Genomic DNA, 22,129 nt, shown 5'->3' on the forward strand with positions numbered 1-22,129 from the left:
CATCAATGTTCAAATATACTGCGTAACAAAACGCCAAATTACTATTAATGATTATTCAGATGATAATCACCTCTGATGTGTGCTGACAGCATGTGTCCCTCACCCGTCCTCCTTCACAGGCACGATGTGTCAAACCCTGGCGCGGTCCTCAGCGTCTCACAACCGAACGTCACAAGGTTGAGTTCCCTGCAATTCTGCTCAAATCACTCATGGCTTAAATGCAGAACGCCATCTCATTATCTGCTTCAGCTGAAAGTCTTTAAGTCTGCACATGAACATCCTCCACAGGTGCAGCCAATAGTTCTGATGAGGGTGAAGGACTCTTCCGCCAGCACCTTCTCCACAGAAAAAAAACAGTTTGCATACCACCTGGAGAGCAAATAAAAGAAAACAGCACCCAAATGTCCAGCCAAACACCCCAACACACAACAGTACCCCCCCATCAACGGGAAGCCTCCCGGTGACCGAACAGACCAGGCCCGAGAACAGCACCTCCCTCCGGGGTCCACGACAGGAAGCAGACGGTGTAACGCCCCCAAAGTCCACAGCAGACAGCAGGACGGCACCGTGGCTGGAAGGCCGGCTGGCATCAACAAAAACCCCAAAAGAGTCCCAAGTACAACCTAACATACAAGAAAAATACAAAACCCACCCAAACCCTCCCCAGGGGACCGTCCCATCCAACCCCGGGAAGAAAAGAAAAACTCCCAAATCCAATAACCCAACATAGCCCCGACAACACAATACAAACACAATTTCACAAAGAAAAATAACAAACAACCCCTCCAGATGACATGCAGAGCTCAACACCCCTCAACACCCCCCAGAAGACCTTTACCGCCAGTTCCAGGAGTAATAACCAAAGCCGGAATCCCACAGAGGTCCCCAGGTATACATGGAGCAACAGCGCCCCCCAGAGGACCGTACCATCAACCCCAGGAGGCACCGTCCCCACAACCCAGGAACCCCAGACCAGGCCACACTTGGCTAGTCGGCCCCACAATCAATTCCCCCCCAGAGGACCATCCCATCAACCCTGGAGGTGGAACCTGGAAGGAAACATAAAAAAACACAAAAATCCAACCCCCGGCAGACTCCACTAAACCACCCCGGGGGCAAAGAAAACAACCGGAAACCCTGTTACCCTCCCCAGCACCCCAAAAGACCCCAGATTACTCCCAGAGCCTATCGTCAGTACAATTTCGGCGAACGGCACAAAACTACCAAGCCGGGGAAGGAAACAGGAAAAACTAACCCAGTCCCATCCCCTAAGCGCAGCGGAAAACCGGAAATACGTCCGGTGCCCCTAAACCGACCATACCATCAGCCTATCGGGAGGGGTGGAACTACCGAAATGGCGAACGGCACAGATCGGCCCACCACTCTGACTGAGGTACGTTCCCGCTGCACTACACCCCGGTAACGCCAATGACGAACGGTCAAAGGCCCACCGGGGCTGGAGTGGAACCTGGTAACAACCAAACCCAAAAAAACGCCCCTGACAACCCCCCCCCCCCCCCCCCCCCCCCCTAGGCGCAGAGGTTTTCTGAGAAGCACTCAGCGTAACCAACCTGCACCACCCCACAACCCAAAAGACAAACGGTCTTAGAGTACATGAGGTTGGGGTTAGGGAAACAGGGAAATAAAAAACAACAAAACAAAACGACCCAATCCACAAACAAAAATTACCTAAGTTCAAATAATGAAGACATACGATTACCTGAGTCCAGCCGAGCTCCGAACTGCCAGTCGTTCACCCAACCAGAACAACCTCTAATTCCCTAAACATTTTATAACCCCTACATGAAAACAAAACAGACCAAATAACTAAATAACCAGAGGTCTGCCCCCTTTTTTTTTATTTTTATACATATATATATATTATGCCTGTCCAAAAACACCTGGAGATACGTCATCGTTATCTTTCTTGACGCTTATGTGACCGGGGCGATATGGCTGTTTCAGCTCGTCCGAGCTGCATGGGCTCATCCGCAAGAGGAGCCAGAGGTCCCATCGGAGGAGTCTCAGTGGGGCGAAGAAGAGGCGGCCCTGATCTGTGTCGGGGAAAGCCCAGAGACGGAAAGACCCGCTCAGATGTCTGCCCTCTCTCGCATCCACGCTCCTTTATCCAATCATCTAGACGAATAACCAAAGATATTAGCTCATCTAAATCTTTTGGTTCGTCACGGACTGCTAGCTCGTCTTTTAATAAATCGTTCAAACCATCCACAAACACTCCTCTCAAAGCTGTGGCATTCCAACCGGACTGAGCAGAAAAAATTCGTAAATCAACGGAATAATCCGCCGCACTCCGCCTCCCCTGCCTGAGATTCAGCAACCGTTGGGCAACGGTATTTGTTTTCACCGGATGGTCAAAAACCAATCGGAAATCCCGGGAGAAATCCTTAAAGGATCCTAACAATGGAGAGTTATTGCTCCACAACGCAGTGACCCAAGCTAAGGCGTCACCTCGAAGCAAATTTGTCACATATGAGACACGGCTACCATCAGAAGAGAAGGAAGCCGGTCGCTGAGCAAAAACCAGAGAACATTGCATCAAAAATGGAGCACAGGCTTCAACGTTTCCCGCATAAGGTTCCGGATGACAAATAATTGGTTCGGAAGCTGACTCTCTGGGTGACGGAGTTATCTGCACTGGTATCGATGGTGCCGCAGCTGGGGCAGCAGGAAGCGGAACGGCTTGCGCTGCGAGCTCCGTAACGCGGGCAGCTGTTTGTTTAATTTGGTTTGCGAGATGCTGTAATTGCTCCTATATCTTCTCCAAGTGTTCTTGAACTCTTTCCGCAAATGGAACCGCTTCTGCCGCTGGGTCCATTTAGTACTGGCCTGGAACTACTGTTATGTGCTGACGTGGGTCAGAGAACCGAACCAGCATCTGACAATGGACCAGCGCTAAATAACCAGAAAGCGGTTCCAAGAAACAAATTTATTCCCCCTCATGTGCAATAATTCGTGTACAACATAAATAGTCAGCTGTCTTGGCAAGGTGAAGGACGGCGCACTCTCCAGCGCCCAAATGGATCAAAGCCCGGCACTTCTGGACTCAGATTCACCGCCGAACACCCCCCAGGTGGATACGACAAACTGACTCTGTGAAGGACGGAAAAGGTGAGGTAAGTCAACAGAGCTACAACAAATATCCTTCAGAGGCACACACTATCAGCAACACATTCAGGTCTGAATTTAAGCCTTATGTAAATGAGCAGCTTCTCACAACAGGTGGAGGATCATCAATCCGTACACGACGGCAGTGAGAAGCAAACTGCACAATTCTCATCAATGTTCAAATATACTGCGTAACAAAATGCCAAATTACTATTAACGATTATTCAGATGATAATCACCTCTGATGTGTGCTGACAGCATGTGTCCCTCACCCGTCCTCCTTCACAGGCACGATGTGTCAAACCCTGGCGCGGTCCTCAGCGTCTCACAACCGAACGTCACAAGGTCGAGTTCCCGGCAATTCTGCTCAAATCACTCATGGCTTAAATGCAGAACGCCATCTCATTATCTGCTTCAGCTGAAAGTCTTTAAGTCTGCACGTGAGCATCATCCACAGGTGCAGCCAATAGTTCTGATGAGGGTGAAGGACTCTTCCGCCAGCACCTTCTCCACAGAAAAAAACAGTTTGCATACCACCTGGAGAGCAAAGAAAACAGCACCCAAATGTCCAGCCAAACACCCCAACACACAACACAGAGAGAGATATAGTGTTGCTGCCGCCTGCCCACTCAGACATAACCTACAAACCTACTTAGAGGCAGCTGCTGGATAAACAGTGGTATCCGGGCACAGTATCTGTGTTAGGACAAACAGGACACACCTTTTACATGAAGCATCAGGGCATCTCTGCCTCTTTGTGGATATATAATTTTTTTCCAGATATTCAAACATACAAAGGAATTCCATGAACCTCCCCGTTATGACCAATGAGACATCATCACATATTTTGTCTAATTTCATGCAGAGCCAGCAAGTGTCAAAATAACGGCTTTTTTTTGGGGGGGGGGGGGGGGATAACAATGTTTGTCCTATAACATGAGACAGAGAGTCTGTCCTGCACTGCCAGGCCCTACAGGTCACAGTGCTCTTTAGTTTGCTTCTTTTTTTTTTCCAGTGAATCTTGGCATTCCCTTATGTTTCACAACATTTGCAGAAGAGTCAAAAATATGTTATTAACTAGTTGAGTTACCCATTCTATGCACAGCTAATAGAGAAGAATATTATCCATGTCATTGTATTTTTCATGTCACTTTATTTAAGGGTTAGTAAGTTCTGTGTAAGTTGTCATTAATTTTCAGAGAGCAATTTGTGACATTCATGAGACTCAAGTGAATGATGATTAAAAAAAGGTGACATCATGTCATCACTGCAATGCTCTGGCACTACACAGCAGGTAGGTACATTTTAATTGAAAAAAATGCACAGTTTAACTGGCACACAGTGCACGTTGGTCCGTTCAGATTGTAATTAATTCAAGATTCAAGAGTTTTATTGTCATATGTACAGCAGAAACAGGCAGTTACACTATACAATGAAATTCTTACTTTGCTATTACTCCATTCACCAATATAATCTTAAAAAAGAAAGAAAGAGAGAGAGAGAAAAAGGCGAAATGTTTAAACAAAAAAAAAAAACACAAGTTATTGTGCAAATTGTGCAAATATGTGGAGCAGCGATTCAGAGAGTGCAAATCACAAGTAACGGATGTGGACAGTAGTATTCAGAACAAATATAAATAAACCTATGTAAAGTATTTTAATAGCAGCAGTACGGTGTATTTAAGATGCAATCTAGTGTAAACAAGCAAAAATTAATGTGCAGTTTAGCCAGTTTCTACTTTTTAGTAAGTAAAGTGTGATACTTGCTACCTGACCCGAGTACCACGTGAACTGAGAAAATAAGGGATCCAGTGAGCAGGTCGTGATTGTAATTAAAGTGCATGTACACAAGTGTGCTTTAACTCGTACACTGTACGTGTTAGCCTGTTTGGATTGTAATTAAAGTGCACCCTCATCAGCCACTACTACGTAGTAAGTAAAGTGTGATACTTGCTACATGACCTGAGTACCACGTGAACTGAGAAAATAAGGGCTCCAGTGAGCGGGTCGTGATCTAATATATAAGACTGACCGTGTGTGTGTGTGTGTGTGTGTGTGTGTGTGTGTGTGTGTGTGTGTGTGTGTGTGTGTGTGTGTGTGTGTGTGTGTGTGTGTGTGTTCGTGCATGTATTCTTTCAACCTAAGGGCCCCAGTCACCATAGCAAATTTGGGTGTTGATTGTGTAATTACTGTGGCTGTGCCTAGCGAACACACACACACACCAATGCACGCACACACAGGCACGCATGCACACATGGTCAGCCTTAAATATTAGATAAGTCCTAAAAAACTAATAAAATTATGATAATATAATTAGATAGACTGTTTAAGTAATGTCTGTCTGTGTAGCATCTTGTCTCCAAATCACCGTGCTCCTCCCCCACACTGCTTGAATCCAGACTTACACATGCACATGTTGATGAGATAGACATTTTGAAATGTCTTTCACTTGGATTATGACTTTGATCTTTCTGTTATGCTCAGCCTGAGTAGTTTATTCAGAACTCACAATATGAGGCCAAAGAGTTGTGTGGAAGCTTGTGACTACAAGAGGTGGAGTTTCATCTATAAAAGGTAAATGACACTCAAAACACTTTGCAGTGTCTGTGATGACACTGACAGGGTAGAAAAGGAGACATTTGTTAATGGAAGGATGGTCTAGTGACCTTTGATCTGCTTACAGAGGAATCAAAGCACCGTGTTCCTCCAAACATGTGCCTTGTCCCATCAGAGTCAATGCAAATGATGCTACAATCCTGACAAGTGGAGATGTTTTTCTACTGGCACTACAAGGAATATTTACTTCTATTTGGGAAACAGGGATCATTCCAACAGACTGGAAAAAAGTACCTGTCATCCCCATGTGGGGGAAAAATGGGCAACTGTCTGGATTGCAGCAACACTATGTGAGTTAAGGTACTTACAAAGGTTGTTTTCAACAGGATTCAGTCCCAACTACTTTCTGCTGAGCAGCCACAACAATCCAGCCTCACACCTAAAACTCAACCAATGACTGCATCTCGGTCCTGCAAGCAGTCACTGAGCACAAGTGTAAATACTTACAATGCCTGTTGCAGCCTTTATGGCCCCGTGTCAACATAGTACTTTTTCTTTCCTCTTTTTTGTGATGGAAAAACACCCAAGCAGTTTCAGCATTTTCAGTGGGGGGCAGCGTCCTAACTACCACTAACACCTACCTCATAGCGTACAGTGATAAAAACACACTCACCAAGAGCAAAGAACCACGCTTCAGTTCATTCCACTCACAGATTTTTTTATTACCTCCGCCAAGGAGGTTATGTTTTCGGTCAAGTTTGTTTGTTTGTTTGTCTGTCTGTTTGTCAGCAGGGTAACTCAAAAAGTTTTGAACAGATTTTGATGAAATTTTGTGGAGTGGTTGGAAATGACAAGAGAAACAAGTGATTAAATTTTAGTGGTGATCTGGATCACGATCTGGATACAGGAATTTTTTAAATGATTCTTCACCATTGCGGGATAGGGGGAATTTTGACATTCTAGTTTCTAACTCTAGTTTCAGGCTTGAAAAAAAATTAGGGTGTAACATAGTCAAATGTTCTATCAAACAACAAAGTTTGGTGATGATCGGATCCGGATTCCGGATCTGGTGATCCAGAATATGCAAAAATATATGGAAAATAGAAAATGTATCAGTGTGAGGTGACAAATGAAGCTAGAGATGCACAACTAACACCAAATTGTAGCTGAATCTGTATCGATTCAGTAAGGTGTCATCAGATTTGATGTAGCTTGAAATGTTATGGAGCTAAATCCAGAAGAAAACTGCCATTACCGAAAAATCGTTTTTATACAATAACCTTTGAACTAATAAAGACATAAAAGTGATTCCAAGTTCTAGTGGTATGTTTTCATGGTCAAGGATGTCAAATATACAGGAAATAAAAGTATGTATCATAGTTTTGGTTGTAACACTGAACTGTTGAATAGATCACTGTGCCAAGGAGGGAATCTCTTTAGGGTCAGTGACCCTATGGCCTTGTGTAGCACATGCAACACTTAAAAAATAGTTCTATTTCAGAATTTACTGTTATTTATTTAGAGAAGTGTTTCATAAATGTTAAAAAATTCATATATTTGCAGTTTAGTTGAATAATAAATTGAATTTTGTCTATTTGTTTTTGTCTATAAGCACATGCAATATCAATATCAGTGCTCAGATGACAGTAGCCTCTGGGAAAGGTGCAAGTTGCAATAAAATGTGATGCCAAGTGCTAAGGATACATGCTATCCAGTCACAGCAGATGAAACTTTACTTGCATTCATCATTGTTAGACTTTTTTAGGTTCAATGATTCCACGGCGTGTAGATGTTATGGCGTCAGTGACCCCATGGCCTTAGCGGAGGTTTGCACTCTCTGAGTGCTTCTAGTTTTATTTTATTTTATTTAACCTTTATTTAACCAGACTAGTCCCACTGAGATCAAGACCTCTTTTTCAAGGGAAACCTGGACAATTATAAAGCTTCCAAATCACCTAACCTGCATGTCTTTAAATGTGGGAGGAAACCAGAACACCCGGAGGAAACCCACGCAAACACAGGGAGAACATGCAAACTCCACACAGAAAGGCCACAGGCGAGAATCGAACCCATGACCTTCTTGCTGTGAGGCAACAGTGCTAACCACTATTCCACTGTGCTGCCTTTTTTTGATTGACAAATCAGCAATTATTGTTGTGAAGGTGTAGGAACACGGACCCACAACAGGGGGCGTTAAATGAACGGACAATGGATAAGCCAAACAGTAACAATTTAATGATGTGAAGTGCACAACGGAATACAGACAAATACAGTTTTGGTACCACAGACAATTATATGTTGAGTGACGTGTGGACAGGGTTGAGGATAGGAGACGTCCGTCCTGAACCGAGCCGGATCCCACACAGCCCTCACCGCCAACAGATCTGAAGAACACCGGAGCCGCCAAGTCCTGGATCCCCAGGGGGCCACCGTCTCCAGCTGTCAGACCTGGTACTGCTGGCAGAGAACAGAAACAGTTTTGATGAGTGTGAGTTCGCACACTCAGTAATCCCACCGTCTGTGTTCTTTTGGGAGGGAGCACCTCCACCTCCAATCACACACTCGTGCAGCTCCTGTCTAACCACTTATCTGGTTGGGGTGTGAAGCGAAGCCGTCGCTGATCATACCAAACTCCAATCCCACCGATAAGGCACACCACAGGAAAGCGGCTGCAAAAAGAGTTTAAACTAAGACACAGTTTTCAGTTTAGCAGAGAATTACCTCTTCTAGTAGCTGATTTCTCGGCGAGGAGGTGGAGTTGCAGTCCGGCCTTTATGGTGAGGTTGATGAGTTGGCTGAGTGACAGCTGGTGCTGATGATGTGTGACAGCTGTCACTCCCAGTGGCTTCGAGGCCCTCTCGTGATTGAAGCCCGCACTTCAAGCAGGGCGCCATCTGGTGGTGGTGGGCCAGCAGTACCTCCTCTTCAGCGGCCCACACAACAGGACCCCCCCCCCCCCCCCACCCAACGGGCGCCTCCTGGCGCCCGACCAGGTTTGTCCGGGTGCCGGGTGCAGAAGTCGGCTCCTCTTCATCCAGGAGCGTTCTTCGGGTCCGTATCCCTCCCAGTCCACTAAGTACTGGAACTCCCGGCCCTTCCGACGGACACCCAGGAGCCGACGCACAGTCCAAGCCGGCTCCCCGTCAATGATCTGGGCAGGCGGCGGCGCCGGTCCGGGGGCACAGAGGGGAGAGGAGTGGCAGAGTTTGAGTCGTGACACATGAAAAACCGGATATATCTGCAGTGAAGCTGGCAGCTTCAGCTTCACTGCGGCTGGACTGAGGACCTTGAGGATGGTGAAGGGTCCTATGAATCTGTCCTTTAGCTTTTGGGATTCCACTTGTAGGGGAATGTCCTTTGTGGATAGCCAAACCGCCTGCCCGGGCTGATACGTAGGGGCCGGGGCACGCCGGCGGTCTGCATGGGCCTTAGCCCTCGTCCGGGCTTTGAGCAGGGCAGAGCGGGCGGTACGCAACACCCGACGGCACCTCCTCAGATGGGCCTGGACCGAGGGCACCCCGATCTCTCCCTCCACTAACGGAAATAATGGGGGCTGGTACCCCAAACATACCTCGAATGGGGAGAGGCCGGTGGCAGATGACACTTGGCTATTATGAGCGTACTCGATCCAGGCCAGATGGTCACTCCAGGCCGTTGGGTGCGCAGAGGTCACGCAGCGGAGGGCCTGCTCCAATTCCTGATTCATCCGCTCTGCCTGCCCGTTCGTCTGGGGGTGGTACCCGGACGAGAGATTTACGGTGGCCCCTAGTTCCCTGCAGAAACTCCTCCAGACCTGGGAGGAGAACTGAGGACCACGATCTGAGACAATGTCCGATGGAATCCCATGCAGACGCATGACATGGTGGACCAGGAGGTCTGCAGTCTCCTGGGCCGTCGGGAGCTTCGGGAGGGCCACAAAGTGGGCCGCCTTGGAGAACCGGTCCACTATCGTGAGGATGGTAGTCTTGCCCTGGGACGGCGGGAGGCCCGTGACGAAGTCCAGGCTGATGTGAGACCAGGGGCGATGAGGCACGGCAAAGGCTGGAGGAGACCCTGGGTCTTTTGGTGGTCCGCTTTGCCCCTGGCGCAGGTGGTGCAGGCCTGGACGTACTCCCGGACGTCGACTTCCAGAGACGCCCACCTGAAGCGCTGCCTGACAACTGCCACGGTTCTTCGCACCCCTGGGTGGCAGGAGAGCTTGGAACCATGACAGAAGTCCAGGACTGCAGCTCTGGCTTCTGGTGGGACGTAAAGTCTGTTCTTCGGGCCGGTCCCCAGGTCCAGGTTCCGTGTCAGGGCCTCCCGGATGGTCTTCTCCACGTCCCAGGTGAGGGTGGCCACGACAGTGGACTTGGGGATGATGGTCTCGGTTGGGTCTGACAGCTCGGTCCTGACTTCCTCTTCGTGCACCCGGGACAGGGCGTCAGACCGTTGGTTCTTCGTCCCAGGGCGGTATGTGATCCGAAAGTCAAAACACCCGAAGAACAGTGACCAGCGGGCTTGCCTGGGGTTCAGACGCTTGGCGGTCCGGATGTACTCCAGGTTCCGATGGTCTGTGAAAACCATGAATGGCTCCGAAGCTCCCTCCAACAGGTGTCTCCACTCCTCCAAAGCCTCCTTTACTGCAAGAAGTTCCCAATTGCCGACGTCATAGTTCCTTTCAGCCGGGGTCAACCTGCGGGAAAAACAGGCACATGGGTGGAGAACCTTGTCGGACTCCCTGCTCTGGGACAGCACGGCTCCTATCCCTGAGTCAGAGGCATCCACTTCGACTATAAACTGGCGACTTGGATCGGGCTGCACCAGAACTGGTGCAGTCGAGAACCGGCATTTCAACTCCCTAAACGCGGCTTCGCACTGATCCGACCAGGTGAAGGGGACTTTTGTGGAGGTCAGGGCTGTCAGGGGACTAACCACCTGACTATAGCCCTTGATGAACCTCCGGTAAAAATTAGCAAAACCGAGGAACTGTTGCAGTTTCCTACGGTTTGTTGGTTGGGGCCAGTCTCTCACCGCCGCTACCTTGGCCGGATCGGGTGCGACGGAGTTTGAGGAGATGATGAACCCCAGGAAGGACAAAGAAGTACGGTGGAACTCGCACTTCTCGCCCTTCACAAACAGCCGGTTCTCCAACAACCGCTGCAAGACCTGACGTACATGCTTAACATGAGTCTCAGGATCTGGGGAAAAGGTGAGTATATCGTCTAGATATACGAAGACAAACCGATGCAGGAAGTCCCGCAAGACATCGTTTGCCAAAGCTTGGAACATCGCGGGGGCATTAGTGAGGCCGAACGGCATGACCAGATACTCAAAGTGACCTAACGGGGTGTTAAATGCCGTCTTCCATTCGTCTCCCTTCCGGATCCGAACCAGGTGGTACGCATTCCTAAGATCCAGTTTTGTGAAAATTTGGGCTCCATGCAGGGGCGTGAACACTGAATCTAACAGGGGCAGAGGGTATCGGTTGCAAACAGTGATTTCGTTCAGCCCCCTGTAATCAATGCATGGATGGAGTCCGCAGTCTTTCTTGCCCACAAAAAAGAAACCAGCACCCATCGGTGAGGTGGAGTTCCGGATCAGCCCGGCAGCTAATGAGTCCCGGATGTAGGTCTCCATTGATTCGCGTTCAGGACGTGAGAGGTTGTACAGCCTGCTGGACGGGTACTCAACGTCCGGGATCAAATCAATGGCACAATCGTACGGACGGTGCGGGGGAAGGGTGAGCGCCAGATCTTTGCTGAAAACGTCAGCAAGGTCATGGTACTCACTTGGCACTGCCATGAGATTGGGGGGGACTTTAACCTCCTCACTAGCTGTCACACCAGGTGGAACCGAGGATCCGAGACATTCCCGGTGGCAGGTTTCGCTCCACTGAGCCACAACCACAGACGGCCAATCAATCCGGGGATTGTGCTTTATCATCCAAGGATAACCCAAAATCACACGGGAGGTTGAAGGTGTGACATAAAACACAATCTCCTCCCTGTGATTACCAGACACAACCAATGTCACTGGTTGTGTCTGGTGTGTGATTAACGGAAGAAGGGTGCCATCTAGTGCCCGTACCTTCAAAGGTGAAGGTAGAGCCACTAGAGGGAGCCCAACTTCCCTTGCCCATCTGCTGTCCAGCAGATTCCCTTCCGACCCCGTGTCTACCAGTGCTGGGGCGTGAAGGGTCAGATCCCCACTCAGGATCATTACTGGGATGCGTGCGGATTTACGGGGTTTCCCCGCATGCGTATTATGGCCCACCCTTAGCCCAGCTTCTAAGGGCGGGCGTTGTCGTTTAACCGTTTGGGGCAGTCCCTCTGTAGATGCTCACTCAAGCCACAGAAATAAACACTCCCCGCGGATCAGCCTCCGTTGTCTGAGCTTTGTATTGACTTTAGCCCTGCTCGTGTCCATAGCTTCCTCAGCAGGGGGAGCTGTTGCCACACGAGAGTCACGGGCTGTGGAGCGTGGGGAAGACGGCACCCTTTCAGACCCGGAAGGAAGAGGGACGGCTCGTGCCCGGCCACGCCCCCCGCCCTGCTCCCGACGGTGTTCCTCTAATCGGTTATCTAATCATGTAACCAAATCAACAAGCCCATCGAAATCCCGTGGTTCATCCTTAGCCAGTAGATGCTCCTTCAGGACCGGAGACAGTCTGTTTACGAAGGTGGCGCGGAGTGCAACGTTGTTCCAGCCGGACCTCGCTGCCGCGATGCTGAAGTCGACTGCATACTCAGCTGCACTCCGACGCCCCTGTCTGATTGACAGCAGCAAGTTTGATGCAGATTCGCCTCTATGGGGGTGATCAAAAACCTGCTTGAACTCCCTCACAAACCCAGTATACGTCGTTAGGAGCCGTGAATTCTGCTCCCAGAGTACCATAGCCCAGGCGCGTGCCTCTCCTCGAGGCAAATTTATTACGTAAGCCACCCGGCTGGCGTCTGATTCGTACATGACGGGACGCTGTGAAAAGACGAGCGAGCACTGCATTAAGAAGTCCGCGCACGTCTCGACACAGCCTCCGTACAGCTCCGGAGGGCTTATGTATGCTTCAGGGGATGGTGGGGGGGTTCGTTGAACGACCAGCGGAATGTCTGTCTCGGGCCCCCGGTCAGCAGGAGGAGGTGCTGCAGCAGCGCCCTGAGCCTGGGCTTCCACCTGGGCAGTGAGAGCCTCCATCCTCCGATTGAGAATCACATTCTGCTCGGTGACTAAGTCCAGCCAAGCAGTGAAAGCGGTTAAGATTTGCTGCAGCTCACCTAACACGCCTCCTGCTGACGCCTGTGCACCTCGCTCTTCCATTGGCTGTTCAAGCAATGGTTGACTCCCCTCGGGATCCATGACGCTGGCCGAGAAATCCTGTTGTGAAGGTGTAGGAACACGGACCCACAACAGGGGGCATTAAATGAACGGACAATGGATAAGCCTAACAGTAACAATTTAATGTTGTGAAGTGCACAACGGAATACAGACAAATACAGTTTTGGTACCACAGACAATTATATGTTGAGTGACGTGTGGGCAGGCTTGAGGATAGGAGACGTCCATCCTGAACCGAGCCGGATCCCACACGGCCCTCACCGCCAACGGATCTGAAGAACACCGGAGCCGCCAAGTCCTGGATCCCCAGGTAGCCACCATCTCCAGCTGTTAGACCTGGTACTGCTGGCAGAGAACAGAAACAGTTTTGATGAGTGTGAGTTCGCACACTCAGTAATCCCACCGTCTGTGTTCTTTTAGGGAGGGAGCACCTCCACCTCCAATCATACACTCGTGCAGCTCCTGTCTAACCACTTATCTGGTTGGGGTGTGAAGCGAAGCCGTCGCTGATCACACCAAACTCCAATCCCACCGATAAGGCACACCACAGGAAAGCGGCTGCAAAAAGAGTTTAAACTAAGACACAGTTTTCAGTTTAGCAGAGAATTACCTCTTCTAGTAGCTGATTTCTCGGCGAGGAGGTGGAGTTGCAGTCCGGCCTTTATGGTGAGGTTGATGAGTTGGCTGAGTGACAGCTGGTGCTGATGATGTGTGACAGCTGTCACTCCCAGTGGCTTCGACACCCTCTCGTGCTTGAAGCCCGCACTTCAAGCAGGGCGCCATCTGGTGGTGGTGGGCCAGCAGTACCTCCTCTTCAGCGGCCCACTCAACAATTATAATCCTGTCCTCTCGTTTGCCTAAAGAGGCACTACAGTGATGTCTTGGTACCTCTCTTAAAACTTGAGGGCTTTTCAGTTTAAAAGAGCTCAGAATAGGCACTGAAAAAAAAACAGCAGTCTGCTCTGAAAAAAGACAGTGGGTGGGGTGTTTTCTTCCTGTCAGTGGCTGCCTGACAGACTCATATTCTGAGCAATTGGGAAAAAAAAGATGCTGTCGCCAAAGAATAAAATGCTCTATGGACACGGGGCTGAAGCTGATTTTTGCAAAGGTTTTAATTCTGATGCTGCAATCAAAGCTGCACACTACACTATTTTGTAGATGAAGCAGTGATATTTTCAGAACCACTGAATGCCCTGATTATGGTACTTGAGGAGCTGGGTGAGGAGTCAGAGTGTCTGGGTTTGTAATAGTCCAAGATCAAGACTAAGATCCAGGCTTTCTATCCTGTACTCAGCCATTAGAAGTGTATCTATTTGTGGTGAAAGTGATGAATTGTTTGAGAGACTCACTTATATATAGCTGGTAAATTAGTATTGAACATGTCACAATTTTTCTCAGTAAATAACAACCCAACAACCCAAGTAATCCATAGACGCAAAGAAACCAAAAGAAATAAGTACATAAATAAGTACAGAAATTAAGTTATGTGTAATAAACTGGAATGACACAGGGAAATAATACTGAACACACACTTTGTATCTAATACTTTGTACAAAAGCCTGTTTTGGTAACAAGAGCTTCAAGATGCCTCCTGTGTGGAGAAACTAGTCTCATGTATTGCTCAGGTGTGATTTTGGCCCATTCTTCCACACAAACGGTCTTCAGTCTTGAAGGTTCTGTGGACCTCTTCTATGAACTCTGAACTTTAGTTCTTTCCACAGATTTTCTATTAGATTTGAGTCTGCTGATTGGCTGGACCATTCTAGCAGCTTTATTTTCATTGTCCATTTGAGAGTTTCCTTGGCTGTGTGTTTGGGATCACTGTCTTGCTGAAATGTCCACCGTCGTTTCATTTGTATCATTGTGGTAGATTTTTATCAAAAATGTCTCGGTACTTTTTTCCATTAATGCTTCCTTCAGTTATATGTTATATGAGGTTTGCCAGTGCTGTATGCTGAAAAACAGCCCCACAACATGATGTTTTAACCTCCAAACATTACTGTTGGTGCGGTGTTTTTGGGGTGATGTGCAGTGCCATTATGGTGTGTTTGATGGCATCCAAAGAGTTCCATTTTGGTCTCATCTGACCAGACTATATTCTCCCAGATATTTCACAGGCTTGTGTAAATGTGCAGAAAATCTAAAACAAACTTCAACATGCTTCTTCTTCAGCAATGGAGTCTTGTGTGGTGAGCGACTGAGCGTGCATTCAGGCCATGGTGGTTCAGTGCATTGCTTATTGTTTTGTTTGAAACAACTGTACTTGCTAATTGCAGGTCTTTCTGAAGCTCTCCACAAGTAATTCTAGGCTCTTGGACAATTTTTCTGATAATTCTATTCAATCCTGTGTCAGAAATCTTGTAAGGATCATGGCTGGTTTATGGTGAAATGATGTTCTTTCCACTTCTGGATTATGGCCCCAACAGTGCTCACTGGAACATTCAAAAGTTTAGAAGTCCTCCTGTAAGCAAAGCTATCAGTATGTTTTGCAACAAGAAGGTTGCGAAGACCTTGAGAGAGCTCTTTGCTTTTACCTTTCATGAGATGTTTCTTGTGTGACACCTTGGTAATTTATAGGCCATCAGTTGGGACTGAATTAGCTGAAGTTAATTTGCACTGACAAGGGGCAGGACTGCTTTCTAATTTCTGACAGATTTCAGCTTGTGTCTTGGATTTCAGTGCCTTTTTGCACCCCCCCCCTTTCTTCAGGTGTTTTTTCATGTGTCATTTCATATTAGTACACATAAAATAATTTATGGACATATGTGGTTTGATTTCTGTTTGTGTGGATTACTTGGGTTGTTACTGACATCTGGTGAAAATTTTAATGTCAGTAGCACCTTTAGAAATACATTTACTGAGAAAAATGGTGACGTGTTCAATACATATTTTACCCACTGTATCAGCAGTGACATTCATGTCTCTGGGAGCTCAGCCTTTGAAATTGAGAAATGCTCTGGAAAAGTTCATGGAGACATCAGGTTGCTGCACAAAGGTGTTTGATGATGATGAAAATTGACATTTCAGAAATCGTGAACAGAATTGCTTTCAAGGGATCTGTTGGACCTGACAGCAGTTAGGTTCCTATTACAGATTTGCACAAAAGTGATTTTTCAGAAAGTCGATAAAATACAATAGTGAAATGACAGTGTTTCCATTGAGTGATGGAATGCAGCTACTGGGTTTTGTTCTTTCACAATAACTGTCATTCCAGCAAGGTTCTTGTAGGATTTTAAATTCCAATGGCCATGGAGATGGATGGGTAAGTCATGCTAAATGTTGTCATGTTTTTGTTGTTGTTATTGTTGTTGTTTTTATTGTTAAATCCAGTATTGCCACAAAGTCTTTTCTTGTATATGCTTTAGCAAGTTTGCAGTTTCTTCCTCTGTCCACACGCACCAAGCCATATATTTTCAAAAGTCATGTGACCTTCAAAGCGGACAAAACATTTCTACTGCTATTTTTTTTTTTTTTTTTAAAAATATGGGTTTTTTGTATCACCTGAAAACCACCTCATGGGCGCATAAAAAAAATGATTGTGATAGTTAAGGTTAATTTTCAATACACACGTTTACAGTGAGCATATTTTGAAGTTGCTAATTCAAATCGCGCCAATTGGAAGCTGATGGAAACCCACCTAATGACAGGAGAGGCAACACTACAGAGTGACTGATTTGTATTCATATCTCATAATTATCAAAAACATGTTTATTCATATTTATATTTATATTTATTCTGGGTGGCTTTGCTTGAGCTGCTGCCCCCGCGACCCGACTCTGGATAAAGCGGAAGAAAATGGATGGATGGATGTTTATTCATAGTTTGCTCTATTTTCTGCCCCTGACCAAGGCAGCGTCTCTATATCTGGAGTTGGTCCTCGCGCTCCGGACTGTGGGTGCACACTGCTGCTAGCGGTTTGATTGTGTCTAACTGCAAATAGGATGGTTAAATCCAGAGGACAAATTTCATTGTTTGTATGTATGTACAATGACAATAAAGGCCCTTCTTCCTTCCTTCCTTCTATAAATGGAAGGTGACATAATTGATTGTCTTTTAGGTGTCTCCCTAAATGTTTTGAAAGTTTCTTTTTTTGTATAAAACAAAACACAAAGTAACAGGGCTGGCAGCTGTACAGGCAAAAGTGGAACATACCAACACTCATAGTGTAGAGTCATTTTCTTAACAGTGGGAGTACTGTATGTAAAAACTTCCAGTCTTGCTGCTGACTCTTCTGTTGTTCACATGACTTGAAAATGTGACTTTAGTTTTCTTGTTTTTGTCTGTGCAGTGGAAAACCAAAAAAAAAAAAAAGACCAAAAAAACACACACACTAGTCGCATGTAGTTAAGTTGGATACCTCAGCAAAAGGCCAGCATCTAGACAGAGAGGTGCATCTATGTCCCGCTCAGGACCAAACTGCATTTCTGAACAACCAGCCAGACGCATTCCAGTTTTACACGTGCACGTTTAACACACACACACACACAAAGGAATAAAATGCTCCATCCTGCAGTGTCAAAGGAAGTGATGGTGATGAAGACCATTTTAATGGAAAAGTCATAGCTGTGATTTATCACTGCATCACTTCAGCATGCACGCATGCACGCACACACACACATACGCTCATATATGAATGCATCGTTACTGTACACAAAGACACACACTGACACCAAACGTGCACAGCGGGGTTTATGGTGCTTATTCCGCCGTGTTGACGCTGGCACTGCATTGCAGTCATCTCTGACCTCCACGCTCCCAGCCGTCTAATCCTCTACCACTTCCTGCTCCTCCTCTCTCCTTTCTTTTTTCTTTTTTCTTTTCCTCACCCCAACCCCAGTTTCACCTCCTCCACCTACCTCGCTCTCCTGTCCACGCGGAACTTCAGCATCCTCCCCTGGCTCAATCATGAACCGACGCCGCAGGAGACGGGCAGATAAAGAGGGGAGGTGAAGGAGAGGAGGGTGGACAGAAGGATGGAGAGATAAAATGCTGTAGAGCTCCTGGATAGAGAGATAAAAGTGCTGTCCTCTACTCTTGCCTTGAGACCACATGCTCCCTCTCTGGTTGTTTCGCTACCTGTCTCACCATCCTCCCCACACATCTCTCTCTCTCTCCCTCTCTCTCTCTCTCTCTCTCTCTCTCTCTCTCTCTCTGTGCCACTTGCTAAGAATTGCAATAGCAATACTCAGCTTATTCACTCCCATCACTCTGCCTGATATCTCTCTCACCGTCTCTCTCTTGGCCTCTCTCTGTATCTTTATCTAATTTGATCTACGTCTCTCTCTCTCTCTCTCTCTCTCTCTCTCTCTCTCTCTGTGACATTGTCAGATTCCATCCTTCTCTTTGTGACCTCTGGAATAAATGACAGTGCAGGCTTTGGCTCCTGTTGGAGCTGCCTCACACTCAGAAGAGAAATCGGAACATACTTCCAAATAAATAAGCATGCATGCGTTTTTATGTGTCAGCGGGACAAAGGATGGACAATAAATATGAAGACTTCAGTTCAATTTTTAGTCATGCTACCTGTCTGTGCCCTTGAACATCCAGCTACAAATGGGTACCAGTCTTGGCTGAGAACGCATCCTACTAAGGACAACTGTCCCATCCAGGGGAGTCTTAGACCCTCATCCACGTCACGCTACAGAATCCAGGGATGAACCCCGGCACCACTGGACCTCAGGGTTTGCATTGGACTTCTTTCTTCTTATTATTCATTAAATGTAATGAACCTGTCCACTATCAGGATGCAATACAAACTCAAAGCTATTTTTTAATATTTGACCAGAAGGTGAATAGGGTTGGTTAATGTTTGTGTGCATTACCATGGTGATGTCTGTTGACACCCACAGAGGTTAAGAGTTTGGGTAGACTGAAAGCCATTTATCCTGGACAGGAAGTACTCTGACACCACCTCTAACTCACTATCCTACATTTAACGATTGCCATTTTGGAGGCTACAAAGGTCACATTATTGTCAAACAGATAGTAACTGTTATATTTCAAGATGAAAAGGTGAATCATTTTTCTTGCCTTGGAATCAAGCCCTGATATGCTTCTGGTTTTCTGTCAAAATTGATGAGATCTAAGGCCTGATTTACTGATGAGTGCAAAATTGCATAGGCAATCCAAACTTTTGCATGTTGGTATTGAGATAGTTTTGCGAATGATTTACGAAGAGCAAATATGCAACTGATAGCGGGCAGTAATGTGACGTACACAGCAGAAATGAAGATTTTGCACAAGTTAACCACAAAAAAAAAAAAAAAGAAAATTAGCCACATAAGTTAAGCTACTGGACACAGGTGAAAGGTATTTCTTTATCCAGACCTAATATCTATGGAGGACAACTCAATACTCTAATAGCAATATATTTGATTTATTTGTCTGATGTTGTCTATATTATAGTTACTATTGTTATTTCAACAATGTTTGTCTAATCTATTTTTAAAATTTGAAATTTTAAAATTTTGTAAAATTGCTGCTGCTATTGCTGTTCCATGTATCCACCACTCTAAACAAGAATTTCCTCAAATCTAGACGTGACCTTCTTTTAAATAATTCCTTGCAGGAGTACATTCACTTGGAGTGTGCATCTTGTGTTTTGATACGCACAACCTCTGAATCATAACTTCATGTTTACACACTGGCAATTAAAATGAAAAGAAAAAAGTGATCTCTTATTCCGTAGGTTAACTTATTCTTACATCCACAGTAATAAAGCAACTTGGGGAATAGCTATGCAGCATTCTGCTGGCAAAATGCACAGCTGTGTTTGCACTCTGTGCGCACAGTAACACACAAAGAGTGTGCATGCAGAGTGTACATTTCCCACAAAACATGAACACAGGTCTCACAAAACATAAGTCGCAAAACGTGAATATCATTCATGATATACGAGGTCTGTCAATAAAGTATAGGTCCTTTTATTTTTTTCAAAAACTATATGGATTTCATTCATATGTTTTTACGTCAGACATGCTTGAACCCTCGTGCGCATGCGTGAGTTTTTCCACGCCTGTCGGTGACGTCATTCGCCTGTGAGCACTCCTTGTGGGAGGAGTCGTCCAGCCCCTCGTCGGAATTCCTTTGTCTGAGAAGTTGCTGAGAGACTGGCGCTTTGTTTGATCAAAATTTTTTCTAAACCTGTGAGACACATCGAAGTGGACACGGTTCGAAAAATTAAGCTTGTTTTCGGTGAAAATTTTAACAGCTGATGAGAGATTTTGAGGTGATTCTGTCACTTTAAGGACTTCCCACGGTGCGGGACGTCGCGCAGTGCTCTCAGGCGCCGTCGTCAGCCTGTTTCAAGCTAAAAACCTCCACATTTCAGGCTCTACTGATCCAGGACATCGTGAGAGAACAGAGAAGTTTCAGAAGAAATCGGTTTCAGCATTTTATCCGGATATTCCACTGTTAAAGGAGATTTTTTTAATGAAAGACGTGCGGACGGATTGCAGCGTCGGCTCGCAGCCGCTGCGACGCTCCGCCACAGGAAAAACACCTCCGTTGGAAGCCTTAAGGACAAGTTGGAACATGTCCAGCTGTTAAACAATTTCTCATATACTCACTCCACTGAAAGCCATCAAAAGCCGCCTGGATTTTACAAATGGTGATCAACACGGAGGTGTTTTTCCTGTGCCGCCGCACCGCGCCGGCTGCGTCCCGTCTTTCATTAAAAAAATCTCCTTTAACAGTGGAATATCCGGATAAAATGCTGAAACCGACTTCTTCTGAAACTTCTCTGTTCTCTCACAACGTCCTGGATCAATAGAGCCTGAAATGTGGAGGTTTTCAGCTTGAAACAGGCTGACGACGGCGCCTGGGAGCGCTACGCGACGTCTCACACCGTGGGAAGTCCTTAAAGCGACAGTATCGCCTCAAAATCTCTCATCAGCCGTTAAAATTTGCACCGAAAACCAGCTTAATTTTTCGAACCGTGTCCACTTCGATGTGCCTCACAAGTTTAGAAAAATTTTTGATCAAACAAAGTGCCAGTCTCTCAGTAACTTCTCAGACAAAGGAATTCCGACGAGGGGCTGGACGACTCCTCCCACAAGGAGTGCTCACATGCGAATGACGTCACCGTCAGGCGTGGAAAAACTCACGCATGCGCACGAGGGTTCAAGCATGTCTGACGTAAAAACATATGAATGAAATCCATATATTTTTTGAAAAAAATAAAAAGGACCTATACTTTATTGACAGCCCTCATATATTTTATTTCTGTTTAAGTGGTTTACGAGTCAATGACTACAGGAAATCTTGATCGCAAACCCTATCTCCACAAAAATTTATATATTTTTGGGGAAGGGGGGTCAATACCAAAAGATCTGTGTCAACACAATCTTAATTTTCATGAGCTATACGTACACATTTACAATTTGGCCTATGCTCTATTAACTGCACATATTACAGATCATTGGCTGTACATTCATATTACCTGTACACTGCTGTATTGTATGTATATTTTTAACCGTTTTCATGAAAAAAATGATATCCATTTGCAAAATATAATAATTTTCTCTCAATCATACTTTTGGTGATCATATCCATATTTTGCAACGTATTGGTGGGCTCAGATTCACTACATGATATATCATTCCAAGCAATAGCTGCACAAAATATTATTACTTTTTACATAAAATATAATTCTTTTTTTATGTTCAAATGCGCATTGTACTTGTTTAATGTGAATTTTATATTCTTTAAAAACTAAACATCACCCTTTCGAAGCAACTAAAACAGTGAATATAAACAGTTAAATCTTATCACTAAAAATCCAGCTTGGGCTTTGAAGGAATGGAACATAAAACCATTTTAGCAGAAATGCACCATCATCAGATTCAGAATAGTCTTTATTCGCCAAGTATCCACAAGAATACAAGGGATTTAACTTCGATTTGAGCTGTACTCTCTCTGTACGAGCATGTATATAAATATACACTCAATATGGACTAATTCACAGAAACAATGTGTAAATAAGATATGCAAGTACAATAAAAATGTGCACACTCGTGGAAAAACCCCAAATTGCATATTGACAAAGGCAGACATGTTGAATGGACAATTTGCTGTATTTGTTGGTGCAGTGGCGGTTGCACGTTTTTACCTATGCAAATCTTTGTAAATCAGGC

At 46.0% G+C, this 22,129-nt stretch overlaps 1 protein-coding gene across 1 annotated transcript in view; it reads right to left on the bottom strand.

Moving 5' to 3' along the window:
• Positions 1–17,973, bottom strand: part of plekha6 (pleckstrin homology domain containing, family A member 6) — a 229,762-nt gene extending 211,789 nt beyond the window's left edge. Inside the window, exon 1 of the mRNA XM_034167419.1 lies at positions 17,852–17,973. Within this exon, the coding sequence (XP_034023310.1) occupies positions 17,852–17,883 (32 nt within the window). The 5' untranslated portion in view covers positions 17,884–17,973. The remainder of the gene's footprint in view (positions 1–17,851) is intronic.
• Positions 17,974–22,129: the final 4,156 nt, after the last annotated feature.

Source organism: Thalassophryne amazonica, chromosome 3 (genome assembly GCF_902500255.1).
Source record: "Thalassophryne amazonica chromosome 3, fThaAma1.1, whole genome shotgun sequence".
Classification (NCBI taxonomy): Eukaryota; Metazoa; Chordata; class Actinopteri; order Batrachoidiformes; family Batrachoididae; genus Thalassophryne; species Thalassophryne amazonica.